The sequence below is a fragment of the Chelonus insularis genome, unplaced genomic scaffold (genome assembly GCF_013357705.1).
Source record: "Chelonus insularis isolate UGA/USDA-ARS -01 unplaced genomic scaffold, ASM1335770v1 contig_61_pilon, whole genome shotgun sequence".
NCBI lineage: Eukaryota > Metazoa > Arthropoda > Insecta > Hymenoptera > Braconidae > Chelonus > Chelonus insularis.
The window spans coordinates 293,795-313,024 of record NW_023276669.1 but is presented as its reverse complement, the minus strand read 5'-3'; the positions used below and the strand labels follow the sequence as shown (position 1 = coordinate 313,024).

The 19,230-nt window shown below is 34.8% G+C and overlaps 2 protein-coding genes across 2 annotated transcripts; both read right to left on the bottom strand.

Annotated features, from left to right (window-relative positions):
- Positions 1-11,132: 11,132 nt before the first annotated feature.
- Positions 11,133-12,113, bottom strand: LOC118070498 (uncharacterized). Its single transcript, XM_035089125.1, has one exon. It carries the CDS (start codon positions 12,111-12,113, stop codon positions 11,133-11,135), a length of 981 nt encoding a protein of 326 aa, XP_034945016.1.
- Positions 12,114-12,488: 375 nt separating this feature from the next.
- Positions 12,489-15,963, bottom strand: LOC118070497 (uncharacterized). The gene is made up of 4 exons (XM_035089123.1): positions 15,289-15,963; positions 15,056-15,215; positions 13,686-15,001; positions 12,489-13,583 (listed from the first exon to the last, which is right to left on the bottom strand). Exons 1-4 carry the CDS (start codon positions 15,961-15,963, stop codon positions 12,489-12,491), a joined length of 3,246 nt encoding a protein of 1,081 aa, XP_034945014.1.
- Positions 15,964-19,230: the final 3,267 nt, after the last annotated feature.

The following is a 19,230-nucleotide window of genomic DNA, read 5'->3' as shown; positions in this document are numbered from 1 at the left end:
CTATGCAATTAATCCGAATTTTTTCAACGTGATTTTTTTTTCTTTCACTAAAAAAAAGTTACTAACTATGTTACATGGATGGAAATTGGTTCCATTTGTTCATAACGCAATCGTGCCACATCGATTATTTACAATGAATAAGAAATTCTATTAATTGGCTGAAAAAATGAATGGTTCCTAATTTCCGTCCATCAATTCTTTTAATTCATTACTGTTTATGCCAGTCAAACAGCATTTACGCGGACAAATTTGTGAGAATAAGCTCGTATCGTAGCATGGATAGGAAAAAACCAATACATCCTGTATCTTTTGTCAGACTGAATCTCTTTACCCTGATGCACTGCAAATTTCAAAACTCCACAAACGTGTTAAAATAACACACATAAAGCGTATTCAATGTAAAATGTCCATAAACAAACTATACATTATTTGTAGACACTTTTTACACATTTCATAGTGTGTGAAAAATCTATAGTTTGTTTACTGCATTTAACATCAAAGAGGCTTAGCGTGTTAAAAGTGTCTACAAGAATAACACACTTAGATTTGCGGTGGGGAAAGATTGGTATTCATTAATAAAAATGAAAAATAAATTTAAACGAACGTCTATATTTAATACTAATAGAATTTGTAATAAATAATCAAACTCGAGATCATCACGAAAAATTTGAGTTGTTATACCGTAAATACGAGCTTCATTTAAACTAAAGTAACCGACGAAAGAAAATAAATTTTTAAAAAACATTTATTGTTATCTATTGATCTTTTGTGTAAAGTTAAGTTACCATTGCAATTCCTTGATATCGTAGGTTCTTAATATTTTTTAAAATCAATAATATCTAATCTAATATGAAAACTTATTGAAAAAAGGAAGTAAAATCCGCCAAAAGAAGATATCGTTCGATATCTGTGAAAAAAATGGCGCCACGTCACTGTTGTTTAAAAATCCGATATTTTCAAATTGTTCTACCTGTAAAAAATGTTTGAAATTGCAAAACAATAAAATTGTTTTTATTAATTGTTCAATAAACAAATCATATAAGTGTGCGTAAAAATTGTAGATCAAATGTTTGATCAAAACATTAGTAAATATTTATTAAACAAAAAAAATGTTATAAGACGTGGCCCAATTTTCGTAATGTTCTCTATTGATAAAGTAAAAGTAAAACTTTGCGTCATGTACACTTCCCAAATGACTCTGCAAATAACCGAATTCTCATTTTAAATAATTATTAACTTCCCAGTGGGAAGTTATAGTAATGGGTCCGATTTTGGGAATCGCTAATTTTGACATATCTCAACGTTTTAAGGTCCCCAGAGTTGAATACGATAGTTTTTACGTGGATGTCTGTGTGTGTGTGTATGTACGTATGTGCGTATGTTCGTACGTGCGTTCGTAATTATTTTTCGCCTCGATTATCTCGAGAACAAAAAATGATATCGACGTAGGACCAACTGCATTCGACGCGTAATTACGTAACTTAGAACTGAAAAAGTTTTCAGGAAAATCGGTCCAGCCATTTTTTTTGCAGAACCGAAAAACTAGCAAAAATGGAAAATGACCTGAATTTCTCAATTTATAAATTATACCATTTTTTTGACAAAATTTCAAGATCATTGCAGAAATATGAATATCAAATGTTTAGAATAATTGTACAGAAATATGATGACAGTATTTCACAGAAAAAAAATTTTTTAAAAAACGAAATCAGCAATAAAAAAATTTTAAACTCGTGTCAGGATTGAGAAAACAGCATTAAAGACGCTATTATAGTCAATAATAATTGTCAATAATATGGAATTGTGTTCATAACAATTGAACATTGTTACTAACAAGTGATTATTGATCATAGTAATATTTAAATAATGAAAAAAAGGATCTATGAGGTACATTCGAATTCTTCTAACGCACAATTTTTAGGTTAAAGAAAAAAAAATAACCCTACACGTACAACGTATGCAATTACAGTGTACCTTTGCCCTCATTTTCACCTTTTTTTTTAAAAAATAAGAAACATTCACCACAACGTGGCAACGTCGTGTCCTCAAATAATACCTTATATATAAACCAGTGGCTCAAATAATACGTTAGATATAAAATTTTTTTTGGGGACTGTCCCCAAACTATACAAATGTCCCCAAATAATACCTTGTACTTAAGAAATGTCCCCAAATAACACTTTGATTAGATTTATATGTATATATTGTGTATATATATATATATACATATATATATATATGTACAATGTATGTTTTGGGACCCAACTAGATAAAATCAGTAAAATATCGGAAAAAGCCTTCTAAACCTGGAATACAGTCAATTTTAGAGTATAAACAATTAAATGAATAATTATAACGAATTAATTATTAAATGTATGTTTTACGGACTCATCAATAATCCGTATGCATTGGAGACTGTCGCTAGAATAAACATTTAATACATAATTGGAGACTGTCCCCGAAATATACATGTATAGATTGGGGACAGTTCCCAAAATATACATGTATAGATTAGGGACAGTCCCTAAAATATACATTTTATTAATTACAAGTTAATACTATGATTGGATTGAATGTATATTTCAGAGTCTGTCTCCAAAATATACAAGTATAGATTGGGGACAGTCCTCGAAGTATACACTTAAGTAATTACAAACAAATGCTATGAACGGATTGAATGTATCCCTTGGAGACTGTCTCCAAAATAACATTTGTCTGTATACAGTACAGGCTAATACTATGATTGGATTGAATGTATATTTCAGAGTCTGTCTCCAAAATATACAAGTATAGATTGGGGACAGTCCTCGAAGTATACACTTAAGTAATTACAAACAAATGCTATGAACGGATTCAATATATCTTTTGGAGACTGTCTCCAAAATAACATTTGTCTGTATACAGTTCAGGCTAATACTATGATTGGATTGAATGTATATTTCAGAGTCTGTCTCCAAAATATACAAGTATAGATTGGGGACAGTCCTCGAAGTATACACTTGAGTAATTACAAACAAATGCTATGAACGGATTCAATATATCTTTTGGAGACTGTCTCCAAAATAACATTTGTCTGTATACGATCCAAGCTAACGTTATAATTGGATTAAATGTATATTTAGGAGACTGTCTCCAAAATATACAAGTATAGATTGGGGACAGTCCTCGAAGTATACACTTGAGTAATTACAAACAAATGCTATGAACGGATTCAATATATCTTTTGGAGACTGTCTCCAAAATAACATTTGTCTGTATACGATCCAAGCTAACGTTATAATTGGATTAAATGTATATTTCGGAGACTGTCTCCAAAATATAACTTTTATATCTGTATTAATTTTGTAAGTTCAATTCATGTATAGATTAGGGACAGTCTCTGAAATAAATTAATCTATCGCGGGCAAATACCTTACACAAATTCATCACGTAAAATGGGTTTCCGTAGGATCTTCTATAAAGATAATTAATAAAAAAATTATGAGTATTGCGAATTGTTTAAATCGAAACCTCTTATAAAAAAATAAATAAATTTGATCGAAGTTTTCAAATTACATAAATTTATAATTCGTACAATTAGCAACACTGTAGTCGCCCATGTGTATCTGATTTTTTTTTATAATTGACCGCAATATTAACAATTCTGTACCGTCATCTTATATACGGTATATAAAATTCTTGACATGAAGATATACTAGTAAAATTTTTATGACGGCACTAGTGCCACCTATTGCTGCGTCTGTCGAATTTGAGCAGGCGTCAAAGCATACGTTTAATATATTTTCGAAATGTCCCCTAAACATACATTTAATATAAAGATATTTTGGGGACCGTCCTCAAAGTGTACAAATGTCCCCAAACTATTCGTCCGCTCGAAAATATGTCTCCGAAACATACTTTGTGCATACATATATATATATATATATATATATATACATATATATATATATATATATATATATATATATACATGCAAGCGGACGTTTGGTAACATTTTGTGCGACAAAAGTGGAAGTTTGGTGACGAATTGGAATTTTGGTGACTGTCACCGAACTTCCCTACAACGATTATGGAAGTTTGGTGACAGTCATCAAACTTCCAAAATAATTTTGAAATCTATAAAAAAAAGAAAAGTAACAGAAAAATACGATAAATGTCGGATATATGGTTAAGAACCATATAATATAATAAGTTCTGTTCTTCAAGAATCTAAAAGGAGCAGAATAACTGAGGAAATATCAAAATTTGTTACAAAAAATAGATTTATCACAATTAGTTTCTTAATTTTTTACCTAATAACGGATATTGAAGATTAAAACGTGAACGTTATATATAATAACATCCATGTATACATTTACCATAGTATACTTGTAACAAAGTTATGTACCATTAATGTTCCATTTATGTAGCATAAGTTATGTATTACAAATAAGCATATACATAAACATATAAGCAACATCACTAAGTTATGTAACAAAATATTATATCCAATGCAAAATAATTCATGTATCGCAGTATCCATATAACATATGTAACGTAAGTTACATTACACTGATGTTATTTCATTTTATTGATGCTATGTTACACTGAGGAAACGGCTGCGACATAACATAAACATAACATAAGAGTCACTGTTGTGACGTTTTTTTCAAAGTAACATTGTTTGGTCACGAGGACATAATATAGCCGTCACAATTGTGACGTTATACTACAATCACAATGCCATGTAACTGATACGTAACATAGAAGTAACAATTAGGTACATATCATAAAACTCAAATTTGATATAATTGTTATGTCACCTATAAGTCAAAAAAGTTACGTAACTTGTTACTTCCTTGTTATATCACATTTACATTCTGTGTTCACTGGGTAACTCCTCCAGTTACAGGAGCACTCTTACTGATGATGAAAGGAAATGATCGTAAAACTCAATTTCTGTTCTTTTACAACAAATGGTATGTTACGAACAAAAGAAGTATGTATATATCCATTTTACACAGCGGATAACATTGTTTCAGTAGAAGAAAAAATTTACCGTTAAAAGATCTCAAATATATTGAATAAATCCTGTTTTCAATTGTTTATAACAAATTTAATTGTTATAAACAATTCACATTAACAAAAAGTAGCATATAACTTTCCGAACAACCCCCTCTACATATCTGTTAAATTTGGTCGCAATCGAATTAACCGTTTTGGAGATTACCCCGAACAGACAGATAGACACCAGAAATTCATATAGTAGTATATATACGTGCAAGTGAAAGTTTGGTAACATTTCGTGCGATCAAAGTGGAATTTTGGAGACAGTCACCAAACTTCCAAAAAAATTTTCTTCTTCCAAATTAATTTTTTTTTTCAATAAGGTTACTAGAAACAACGCGCGCTCTCCGAGCGCACTGTCTCAAGACAACAACGTTAAAAATTATTTAATTTTTATTTATTTCGAAAATTTAAGAATTTATAACAATTTTAGGTAGTTCCTAGGCTACATAGGTGTATTTTCTGCTCTTCTATGACTTTGCCAAGCCAGTTTTTTATTTTTCTGAAATAGAAAAAAGTTCAATAAAATAATGTCTTATGAAAATAGTGAATAATATGATATTTCAATAAGACATTATTCAAAGCCAACCACAAAATTTATAACAATTTTAGGTAGTTCCTATGCTACATAGGTGTATTTTCTGCTCTTCTATGACTTTGCCAAGCCAGTTTTTTATTTTTCTGAAATAGAAAAAAGTTCAACAAAATAATGTCTCATTGAAATTTCATATTTTTCACTATTTTCATAAGACATTATTTTGTTGAACTTTTTTCTATTTCAGAAAAATAAAAAACTGGCTTGGCAAAGTAATAAAAGAGCAGAAAATACACCTATGTAGCATAGGAACTACTTAAAATTGTTATAAATTTTGTGGTTGGCTTTAAATAATGTCTTATTGAAATATCATATTTTTCACTATTTCTATAAGACATTATTTTGTTGAACTTTTTTCTATTTCTTATAATTGTTTTTTCTTTCAATCATCTAGAACATCATTTTATTCATGATTCCAAATGAAATCTATTAAAATCGATATGCAACACGCGGGAAACACTTTTTACTTTTTTTAATCATATTCTTTTGTTTTTATTATTCGACAAACACTTATTTTTCATTGATCATTTAAAACTTTTCTTTACCAATAATTCCTAAAAAAGTTTATTTAAATCGATATACAACACGCGGGAAACATTTTTCATTATTCAGAACATAGATGTCTCTTGGTTAGGCAAGAGAGAAGGAACTATTACGAGGTTAACGTGAAAGAGAGTGATAACAATACGTAACGCAAGAAAGAGGGCACTGTAGGAAGCCCAATGTGAAAAAAAGTGACAAAAGACACATTCAGTAAGAGAGAACACATGATAGAGCGCTCGATTAAATAGAGTGAAACAGCGAGCGAAAAAATCTTGAATAGCAGAAATATCGCTGTTAGGGGCGTGGCTTATTTATAACTCCGTTAATAATTAATGAAAAATTCTCGTTTAACGTTTAATTGGAAGCTCATGATATAAGATAACTACCTATTAAATATGAAATCATAATATGTAGCAATTATAAAGATATTTGCATATAAAGATGCGTTGATGACGTCACACAAAATTTTTCGTGTATAGAGTAGTCGGTAGCCTCGGCGCTCATGGGGGAAAGAGCGCGCTAGTGAGAAAGAGAGAGAGAGGGAAAAGGTGAATGTGCACTTGGCGCCGAGTATCTACCGCTACTCTAGATACATTTTTGTGACGTTACACAAATGCCCAATTTCTATGTTTTACATTTATGTGACGTCACACAAATGTAGTAAAGTCACATAAATGTATAAAGCATAAAATTTTTTGCAACAGAAATGCACAATTCACGTACGTACATATATATATATATATATATATATACAATATATTGTATATATACAATATATACAATACAATATATACAATATACAATATATATATATACAATATATTTGTATATATACAATATATACAATATACAATATATATATATACAATATACAATATATACAATATATATATATATATATATATTATCTAATTACTGTTTTTTTTGTCTATCTATCGAAAGACCTGCTGAACCCTATACATCTTATCTATGGAGTTAATGCTATTACATGTATATTATAATTAAGTTTACTTCCCAGACTAGTATTATTGTTACCACGGAGCAGAAGTAGCTTTTACTCCTAAGAATAGTCATCCATATATTGACCAGGCACTGGAGTAGAAGCTACCACGCTAGAAGTAGAATTTACTCCTCATTTTTCTCCATTTAGTTGCCGGGCCATCTCCGGCGACACTACCTTGGTTACGAAAAAGGAGACCATTAATCCAGGAATGTTTTCGAATAGATATTTCACAAACAAAATTTCAGCTGTCGAATATTTAATAAAGAAATTATTAATTGAAAATTATAAAATCATGCATGTAAAATGTAAAGTTTAAAATATAACCGAAGTGAGAGTCACCTTTAAAATTAACTATTAAATTTATAGTAATAATTAACTGGAAATTCTCGTTATTTATCCAGTAAATACTTGAATCAATAATTCAAAATCCGATCCTATGTGATAGAACTACCCGAATTAATGCAGAGTTCAATCGAGATTTGATGTATGATAGATACAATATTCATAATCCTATTAAAATTCGTTAATAGGAAAAATCAGAATTCTATGGGTTTATAATGTTTATTCTCAATTCTGACTAAAAACCATATTTTTTATTCAACTTCATTTCGAAACAAATATTCCTAAATCTATTTTAATTTTTCATTCTGTGTTGAAGAAATCTTCTGGAAAGTCTGTAGGATTTGACATATTTTAATAGGGTAGTCGCAGCAGGGTACTTCAGGGAATGAAAATTTCTAAGTAGTACTTTTGCTCTAAAAGAAGTCTTTTTTTTATTAAAACTCGCCATATTTCTTCCTATAAAAATGAATAAATTCCTATTAGATGGTACGTTAGTGATAGTGATAGATAGTACGTTAAATTTACCTCAAGAACAACAGAAATGTAAGAAAACAAGTATAATGTTAATATATTAGCAACATCTTAGAAAATTTTTTTCGTTAAAATATAACGAGTATATATACTTGAAGTAACGAAGTAATGTTACATTGCTTTATCCCTTAGTAGGGAATAGTAACATCTGTGTTACTTCGATGTTACATTACTCTAATATAAGTTAAGTCATATTAATAACGTTACATGCATATTACAATGATATAACAGTGTTTGATCGAAAAATGTGTATTTCTGCAGATTTGGACTCATTTCTACTCTGATCATTTAGATAATATTTACTTGTTTCGAAAATTCAATTGACTTGGAGCAAATTTTCCTTTGCAATTAGAAATTCTCTTGAAACTGAAACAATAAATAGTTGATAGTATAGAATTAATATATTGTCTTGTAACAGCTGAATAATAACTTCCAGTACTATATTTATATTTCCATTCGTTTCTTAGTGTACTACTAGCAAACATACAGCGCGCTTCGCACGCGCTTTTTCAATTAAATTTGATTGAATCTTCTAAACCTCATTAAAAGGAACTAATTTTTTGATTTGAAGAGAAATTTTTAATCGCTATTTTATTATAGTTAATAATATGATCTATTTTTCTTTAAATTAATTAAACCAGTCCATATTATAATGAATAGTGTAAAATTAAATTCAACAAAAAAATTTATAAATTAGTAAAAAACATTATATCTAAAAAAGTTTTATTTAAATTTGTGCAATTTGATTGTTTGAATTTTTATAAGTTACATTAAATGTAAATAACAAACTATTTAAATTTAAAAAGAGCAAAAAAAATTTTTTTTTTATAATAAAATTTCGTTATAGACATAATTTTTAACTTCCTATTAGGAAGTTATTGAAATTAGGTCGATTGGTGAAATTTGAATTTTCATCATATCTTGCAGGCATACTGACCAATTTTTAGAATGATGTGTGTGTACGTACGTATGTATGGACGTCAGAATTTTTTTCATTTTCAATATCTCAATAACGGATTGAGATATCGACTTCAACCAAAATTAATTCGAAAGATATCATCTAAAAGAAGATTTGAATGAAATTTGAACAAATTCGGTTAAGCCGTTTTTTTTATAACAAAATAACTCATAAAAAAAATGAAAAGATTAGCTATTTAAAATATTTTTAAGTCAAACAATGACATTTCCATTCGTGAATTGTGTCGATACTGACTAGACATTATTGTTCACAACCAAATATGACTATCAACAACTACGCATTGTTTATAACAATATGGATTTGTTATAAACAATTAAAAACTGTATTTATTGATTAAGCAATGTGTATATCACATGGATTCGGATGCTTTCAACATACATTGATTATAATTATTTAAATTTGTTATAAACAATTACTAATGGGAAGTTTGTCGTCTTGGCACAGTCAAAGTGTGCTCAGACCTATTTTTTAATTTCAGATTTAGATTATAATTTTTCATTTTAATTTTCAATTTCAAATTTCCAATTTATTCAATTCGAAAGCTTCTTATAAAGCTTCAAGCTTGAATTTGTAGATGTGAAATAAAAAAAAAACCTGTTATTATTAATAAAGCAATTTTCAAATAATTTGTATTGTATCTAATATAGCAGAACTAAGGAAAAAGTAGTCTTGATTTGGTGTCCTACGTCACGTCCCCATAATAAAATCTTATCAGGAGGCGTGAGATTAAACACCAAATCAAGATTACTCTTTCCTTGGTTTTGCTATATATGTTAAAATCATTTAGATGTTTTTTTTATTTATTTCATTAATATTCGAATTAACAGCATAGATTTTTATGTAGTTCAAAAAAAAGTAAATTTGTTAAGATTCGAATATTAAATTTTTTTTTGTTAATGATTAGTCGCATATTCATCTGTTAATAACGAAAAATGTCTTTGTACTTAAATAAAAATTATGTACATTACTAACCTCAATCCGTAGTTGATAGTTAAAAAAAAACAAAACAATTTCTATTTCTATCAGAAATGAAAAACATTCACTTCGGAGCTGAAATAGAAAAATTAAATGATAAATTTATTAAGAAACATCAGATTATTAACTTTTCTAGTTTTATTTCAAAAAATTTATGAAATAGTTTTATTTTATAAAAGTACGCAACAAAACTTTATTCTATTCTTACATAGTCTGATTTCTAATGTTAATTATAATAATATGTAGTCTTCAACACTATAAATGTAATAAACATTTAAAAATTATTCAAAAAAAAAACTTTAATCCAACCTTCATTAATTTTTTATATTAATACTGTGTTCTGACTTCGAGTCGACCGGACGAGAAAACTAAAAACTAGTGGACTGTAATGATATGAGCAGAACAAAGAAACAGGTTGGATGCTAGAAGGTTCCTTAAAAATAGTTTATTAACACCAATTTGTATGGGTTTTATAGATTTTATTAACCAATAACACTTAACTTAAACAATAGAAATTAATAATCACTAAGTTTATGTGAGTTGACTGTACATTCAGTGTTCATACACTTATGAATTGTCTGATAGTTATTTTTTCACCAAAAAAAGTCTCACACAGTGAATAGCAACAGGCACACTATACACCTGAGTTGTTCGAGTGTGTGATGTATGTGTGACTATCCGTGAGGCACTTTGGCGTCGACGCCAGTTCAGCTTCGCGCCCAAAGACACTACAACTGACTTTACTAGACCACTGGCACTGATGAGATTGATTATGATGATTCACTTATGTTCGTGAGAGTTGTCTGAGTCTACTTGACCGTATTTGGTACTACCAAAGGTGAGCTGACTGCACAAAACTGCGATTCGACTGCGAAAATTTATACAGAGATGACCGCGTGATTTGCCTGGAGCTAACTGACGCCACAAGTGCTCAACCGCGTGCTTGTTGGCATCACTAGGGCCGTAGAGTTGCCTTCTGGGCCATGAGGGAAATACTTACCGATGATTGGTCCAGTGAGTTGACTGACGCACCGGTGGACAAGTCCGGCATTAACAATTTTCAAATATTCTGAGACTTGCTGACTTGGGGCCCTCCAAGTCAGAACATTGTCCCACCATCAGCAACGCCTTTGCTGATCTTCTGCTGGTGGAGTGTATGGTAAGATGACTAGTTTTGTGAATGGTCTGACGAGTTCTGCTGCTGCTGTCCTGAGTTTGACTGTTCTGATGAGTCCGTCTGATCCTGGGAACACCTCAATCACTCTGGCGAGAGGCCACTTCGTTGGTGGGAACCTCTCGTCAGTGAGTAGTACAAGTGAGCCGACTGTGATGTTGTGAAGGGGGTGTTTCCACTTGGGAATGGCGAGTTGCTGCTGAAGGTATTGTTTTGACCACGTTGACCAAAACGATTGGAGTCGCTGCTGAATATATTGCCACCTGGACAAGCGTGGCATTGGCACATCTTTCAGTGAAGGCTCTGGTAATGTTACGAGCGGTTCACCAACCAAGAAGTGTGCTGAAGTCAACGCTGAGATGTCTGTAGAGTCGGCTGAGAGAGGTTCGAGTGGTCCGGAATTGAGGACTGCTTCTATCTGGACAAGCAGTGTGGAAAGCTCTTCATATGTAAAGAGTGAGTCGCCTATAGTTCTGTTAATATGGAACTTTACAGATTTGACTGCAGCTTTCCATTTTCCTCCCATATGTGGTGCAGCTGGTGGATTAAACCTCCACTTAGTTCCATCCTTTGTAAATACAGCTGCGAGTTGACTGGCCTGTTGAGTCCCCTGCTTGAAGAGTTGTCTGATGAGCGTGTCTGCGCCTTGGAATGTGGTGCCACAATCACTGTGGAGAGTTCTGCAGACACTTCGACGTCCAGTGAACCGTCTGAACGCTGCAATGAATGAGTCTGCTGAATAATCTGTTACAATCTCTAAGTGCAGTGCAGATGTAACGAAGCACACAAAAATGCGCATCCAACCCTTAGATGTTTTGGCGCCTCTGCCTTTCCAAGTCTTTAGCGTGATGGGACCAGCGTAATCCACACCACAGACAGCAAATGGTCGGGCTGGAGTGATTCTTGACAACGGCAATTGACCCATTAACTGCTTCGCTCGTTCGCCACGTAAACGAGCACATTTCATACAATGATAAATATAGGATCGTACTGGGAGTCGTCCACCGATGATCCAGTATGATGATCGTATGAGGTTCAGAGTTGCCTGCGTCCCACCGTGCAATGTTCTTTCATGTGCATCTGCAATGATTAGTCTGGAAAGATGAGTGTTCTGTGGTAGGATTGCAGGATGCTTTGCTTCTTGGTCCAAGCTAGCATTTGCTAACCTCCCTCTAACACGTATGACTCCTTGAGTGTCAATAAATGCTGTCAATCGTGCGAGGGGGTGTGAGACGGGCAGTGAATTTGAGTTGATCTGCTTGATTTCCTGTGAGAAGTACGATTCTTGAGTTGCCTTTATTCAAAAAATCCTTGCTGTCTCTAAATCTCGTGGCGTGAGAGGAAAGGTAAGAGATGACTGAGGTACTCGTCTAAGGAGTTGGCTGAACCTGAAGCAAATTGCAGTCACTCTGAGCAATTTGATTAGACGAGAATGTCTGTATATCATATCCCAATGATAATCATGGTGAATTGTCTGAGTATTTAGCGTAATCACTGGTCGCTCTTCTTGCTGAGCTTTTGAATCGTACACTGATGATTGAGTTGGCCATGATGATTCGTCTGCTGTTAACCACTGTGGACCTGTCCACCACAGGGGGTGCTTCCGAAGCTGGGATATGCTGATACCTCGAGCAGCACAATCCGCTGAATTTTGTTTGCCAGGTACAAACCTCCAAACGCTGATTGGAGTGAGATCTTGAATTGCTGACACTCTATCTCTTACAAACTCCTTCCAACGGGATGAGTGAGACTGAATCCAGGTCAGAGTTACTGAGGAGTATGTCCAACATACTATTTGAGTTGGCTGAATGTCTAAGTTGTTCCTTACATAAGTGATTAGTCTGGCAAGCAGCAATGCTGCGGTGAGTTCTAGTCTAGGAATAGACATCTTCTTCAATGGAGCAACCTTAGACTTTGAGCAGACTATAGTTGAACAAGTTCCATGATCTGGATAAGTAGCCCGTATATAAACAACTGCTGCCATAGCTAGTTGTGAGGCGTCTGAAAAGCCATGAAGTTCCACGGTAGATTTCTGAGTAATCTTTAACCATCGTGGAATTGAGAGGTCTGAAACGTGTGAGAGTTCTGATCTGAAGCTGGTCCACTTGGTGATAATGTGATCTGAGGCTTGGTCATCCCATGACAGTTTATCTAGCCAGATTTCTTGTAGCAACATCTTTGCTCTGACAATGAAAGGTGCTAGAAATCCAAGTGGATCGTAGAGTTGTGCTGTTTCTGATAAAGTTATTCTCTTCGTGAGCTTAGACTTCTCACGAGGAAGTTTTGAGTTGAACTTAAATGAGTCGTTCGCTGGAATCCACGAGAGCCCAAGTAATTTTGTTTTACAGCTCTCAAGTGAGTGGATCTGCTCTTCTGATGAGTTGTCTGTGATTGACTGAAGGAATTAGATTGAGTTGCTGTGCCATTTCGCCAACGGGAAGCCACCTGCCATGCAGAGTTGTCTGACTTGAGTTGAGATGTCTATCAGTTGACTCACTGTGTCAGCACCTCCAAAAATATCGTCCACATATCTTCCTTTTAATAGTGGATCAACAGCTAGAGGGAATTTTTGACCCTCATCCTTTACTAGCTGGATCATTGTGCGAACAGCCAGAAAGAGAGCTAATCTGGTACCATACGTGACTGTTGTGAGTTGATATGGGATTATCTTGGAGTGCTCGTCCACCCACAGGATTCTCTGAAGATCCCAATCATCTTGATGGACTTTGATTTGTCTGTACATCTTTGTGATGTCTGATATAAACACAAATTTATGCTGCCTTATCCAAATGAGTACGTCTGCAATGTCTTTCTGGACTTTGGCACCAGTATGTTGAATATCGTTCACTGACAGACCACTAGAAGATGGACTAGAGCCATTAAATACTACCCGGAGTTTTGTAGTAACACTGTCTTCTCTTAAGACACCATGATGAGGCAAATAATACACTAAAGAGTTGACTGGACTTGCCTCGGCTCGTTTCATGTGGTTCAGTGACTCGTATTCTTGCATAAAGTTGTGATAGAGTTGTACATATGAGTCATTTTTTGTGAGTCGTCTGATCATGTGTAGTAAACACTGATGAGCTCTCGCTGATGAGTTGCCTAGAAGAGATGGTGATGCTTTGAGTGGTATTCTCACAATATATCTCCCATCTTGATCTCTTGAATGAGTCGTAACATAATGATCTTCACAAGATTGATCATCTGGGCTGAGTTGGCTGGCTAAGGTCTCTGGAACTTCTTCTTGAACCCAGAATTTTGTCAAGAGATCAGGTACTTGCTGGTATGAGTTGACCCTTGCTGCGTGATGAGTTCTCTGACTTGAGCATCTTGTCGGGTGTGGACTTCCAATGAGCATCCATCCAAAAATTGAATCTTGGGCTATGAGAGATGACTGCGGACACTGTTTGATGCCCGCTTTCACAATCAGACTATAACAATCTGCTCCTATTAAGATGTCAATGGGTCTTGGAGTTGAGTAGTCTGGATCAGCAAGTTGCAGAGAGTTGAGGGCTGACCAGTTGAGTTCTTTGAGTTGTCTGGTTGGTAAAGTACCAGTGACACATTTGAGGATATGAGCATTGATTGTAACTTGCTCCTGTGTGTGAGTTGATCTAAGTGTCACTGTTGTCACTCCTCTAGTTAGTACAGCTGGTTCGTTACCAATTCCCAGCACTGATATTACTGATGGACGACGTTGGAGATGACAAGTCTTTACCACACTTGATGAGATGAACGTCAGCTCAGACCCTGAGTCTATTAGGAGTCTTACTGGAAGCTGAGAGTAGTCTGAGAGTAATACTGCATTGGCTGTGGCGAGTAAGACTGCTAAGCTGTCTCATTGACCTGAAGACTCATTAATACATATCTCTTCTGCTGCTCTAAGTGCTGAAGAGAATCTTCCATGAATCTCTGCGTTGTCTGTATTGTTCTTGGTGATTGTTGAATCATGTGAGTCGTCTGAGAGTTGACTAGTGTGAGTTTGGTTCTTGGCCTGGGCCATAGCCTCTCTTCCGTAAGGATGCTGTTCGGGGTGTGTGAATCATTGTGTGGTGCTTTTGATTGCACACACTGCACCGCTTGTCAGACTGGCACACCTGGATCGAGTGGTGGCCTAAACAATTGAAGCACAACCGTGCTGAGAGGACCAGGTTGTATCGCTCCAGTTGAGAGAGAGCTGCAAATGATTGGCAGTCTACTAGGTAATGATCTCGACTGTTGCACTGGTCACATGGGTAATCAGCCTGTCTTTTTTGAGCCCCATGCCTGGAGGCTCGAGTCGTCTGCGATTGAGTTGTCTGCTGGCGAGTGGACTGTTGTTGTGATCTGGACTTCTTCGTGATCACTGGAGTAGGCCATCGTTCTGCCTGACGAGCTGCATCTTGAGCTGACTCCCAGGACTCTCGGAGATGTTGCTCGAGTTTACTAGCCACCAAATAGATCAAAAAGTAGTCGGCTGAGTCGACTGGAACATTGAGTGCCCTGAGTGCATCCAAGTTCTGCTTTACAATGCCTACTAAGTTGTCTAACTGTTCAGCTGACTTAGATGCTGGTGTTGGAATGCTAAACAGATGTTTTATGCGAGAGAATAAGAGCTGTTCAGGGTTATCATACCTTTCTTTCAGTTGCTTCCTAGCTGGCTTATACCCTTCATCATTCATGATGGCATGCCTGATAAGTTGCGATGGTGGGCCTGACAGGTTGGCCTTCAGGTAATGGAGCTTGGAAACTGGTCGTAGATCTTGACGATCATGTACCAGAGACGTGAACATCTTACAAAACTGGGTCCATTCTGAGGAGTCGCCTGAGAACGTCGGAAGGGTTATTTCCGGGAGAGTTGCCTGCTGCAAAATGACTTAAGTTGCCTCCTGAGTTGACGATCTGTACTCGTCTAGTGACTTCTGAATGTCCTTTTCGTGCAATTCAGATTTGACACGGTGAAGCGTTGACTCGGTGTGATAGTGAAGTCGCAACGCACTTTCATAGACTCGATCAGTCATGTATGGGTGCTTGAAGAGTGTTAGCCGGCACCCGACACCTAATGCCTCGTGCTCTACCACAAAGTAGGTCCACAGCTCATTGAGTTGTGGGAGCTTACCTTCAATTACACTCATTGTCATGAGCGCAGGCTGTCTTACTAGCTCAAGCACATCCTGATACATGAACTGGAGCTCTTGGTACCTTGCCATCTGAGACGTCAGCTTGAATTGTGTTGTGTTGGCGATTGCTGGTGGTGACTTTGACCTACCACGCGCTGGAGATGTTCTTTCAGGCACCTTTAATGTGGTCTCGGTGCCACCTTCGGCCTGAGAGTTGCCTGCAATGTTTGATGACACTTGGTCGATGCTCACTCTTTCCACCATATCACTAACACCCTCTATTGAGTCGTTGTCGTCAGCTACATCTACGTAGTCCGTAGATTAGCATCTTCTTTGAATAAAATCACTTCAACAAGCAAATGATAATTATCGTTTATAATAACACCAGAACCAACAGAATTCCCTCCTACAGTAATTAATTCAAGTGTCAACTGGATTAATCCTGTAACTGCAATGATATCATTAACGTTGGCAACATAATTTAATAATGTAGGTTTAGGTGTCTCCATTAATGCTTGATCATTACTGTATGGAGTGGGTGCAATTATAATTGGGGTAAAACTTTGCACAGAAAGTGCAATCAATCTTAATTCAGGAATAACATATCTTGGATCTACAGGAATTGCTTTGATATTAATATCTATAAAAAAAGATGCATCACAGTCAAATTAATGATAGTTTAACTCCAACATGGGTGATAAAAATATGTGAGTAAATTATCAAATAATGAGTAACAAGAATAAAACTTTAGATAAATTGTAAGGAAGTACTTTTTACAGTGATTTCAAAAGATATGTCAAGGACATTAGGGCATTAGACATGGAGATATACTATTAACGATAATGATGGGTAATGGTCAAAGACGGTTTATTAAAGTTTCATTTGAAAAATAAAAAATTACGGAAAAATATGGTAAAGATGGAATAACGGCCTTTAAAAAAAAAAAAAAAATTTTGTTAATTCCACGTATTTATATAGATTACCGATATTCAAAACGCGTATTGTGTACAAAGTCGACGCAATGAAAAAAGGAAATTCGGTATTGAATTATGTGGCGTGAAGCCCAGAATTTATTATCTCAAAAAAAAAAATTAACTCGAACACCGAAATGTGAGGAGGAATAAAGAGGGATCACAAAACAAAAAAACTCTTAACTCATCAATTTTCAAGAAAATATACTAATTTATTTAAGGTTTATTGCACCAGTCAGTCTCTTTTTCAGAAAATCACACTCGCGTTGGTTTAGATAATTTACTCTCACGCAAGATGGTTGACACTTGTTCACGTGCGTTTTTTAATCACTTGAAAAAAATACTCTTGCAGTGAAATTATTGAACTTTAGGATGGATCGATTCACTCAATTAACCTCTGTAAAGGTCTCTGAAGCTGAATGAATACTCTCGAAGCTCTTGAACTCTCAAAAACTCTCTTTTTCTTCCGCTATGAACTCTCAAAAAAACAAAGCGTGCTTTCTCCTCGAAATATTGAAAGCAACTGGTGAAAGTCCAAAAAGAAAGGTTGGACTACCACCCCCAAATTTTGATTGGTCACTCAACGCTCTGTGATTGGCTCAGGAATTCTCTAGATGCTGACGTCTCGATAGATGATTGGCTCGTTTAGTTACTAGATAGTGACTCGAATGTTAATTAGTGGAGGAGAAAGTTGAAGGATAGATACAGGGCTCTCAAGATTTTTTCTACGACACTACCATAAGTATTCTGTGTAGTGCCGTGTCACAATGAAATTGACTCGGGGGCTTCACCTAACCTGAGAGGTTAGGAAATCTGTCAGTTGGTTGACTGAACAAATTAAAAGTAACAGCAGATACCACAATCAATATTTATTTAGGAGTTATGACTGTTAAGATTTAATAGAAGCATGAAATCTTAAAATTATTTAAGCCAATTAATAAATAACAGTTTTAATTTTAAAAATTATAACCTGCAAAAATCATCTTATAATTTGTATAAAGACGAGGTAGAGCCTCGTCGTGACGTAAGAGAAAGATAGCGGCGATTTATGTTTGGCGCACGAGACACTACCGTATCTCTTTATAAAGCATGTGCAATGAAGAGACTACAATGCTCCTCAACGACCCGCCGACCATCGAATAAGGGTGGACTTCTTTTTCCTAAGGTGTAAAATTCGAACACAATAATAGCCGTACCCTTGCAGCCAAAATATCGTTGAAAAGCATTGATTTCATCAAGGCCACAGCCTTGATGGAGTATTTTAACGCCAGCTCTGCCTACTAGTTCTAAGGCTGCTTCACATTGCAAATTACACCGTCGGTCACACATTATCTTCCAATATTTTTGTAGATCACCTGTACGAATTTCGCCGCGCTCAGCATAATGTTCAGCGACAACGAGTGAGCGTGGAAAGCATAAATTATTATTATTCATGATACTTAATACAGAAAGCGTAAAAATATCTTCGAAGGTCAGCTTTTTACGGACACGTAACCCCTTCTACAACTTCAACAATTGTACCATATTGAGGCCATATTGGCTCACTTTTCAACTTTTCATAATTAATAGTAAAGGCTATTCTACCACGTGATGTACAACCCTGTATTTTGTATGTAGGAATATCAGCTAAAGCGCCTTCAAACCATTCTAATTTGTTTCAAATATTGGACCAACTGCTTCGGGGTGTCCAAAGTTTTTAAAGATAGAATAGATCAGACTTTAATTTCAGTTTCCAAGTTTTATGACCAGCATTCTATGAGGAATTATATTTCGTCTCGTAGGCACGTCCCATTTCTAATTTACAAATTGTTGCCGCCAATTCCAACCGGTGTTGATATTTAGCAGAACAGTTTTTTGGCATATGAAGTTCTAAATTTTCCATGGAATGATAACGTCTATGTGCTAAAGCGCGTAAGCGCTGATGTTCACTACAGAAACGACTTGTCTTAGTCAAGTTACCACATTTTAT

Coding starts and splice junctions, on each gene's coding strand:
- LOC118070498 (XM_035089125.1), bottom strand. CDS start 12,113: ATGGGTCAATTGCCGTTGTCAAGAATCACTCCAGCCCGACCATTTGCT.
- LOC118070497 (XM_035089123.1), bottom strand. CDS start 15,963: ATGTTCACGTCTCTGGTACATGATCGTCAAGATCTACGACCAGTTTCC. Junction 15,216..15,288: donor TAGGCCACCACTCGATCCAG/GTGTGCCAGTCT, acceptor CACCCCGAACAG/CATCCTTACGGAAGAGAGGC. Junction 15,002..15,055: donor TAGAGCAGCAGAAGAGATAT/GTATTAATGAGT, acceptor TACTCGCCACAG/CCAATGCAGTATTACTCTCA.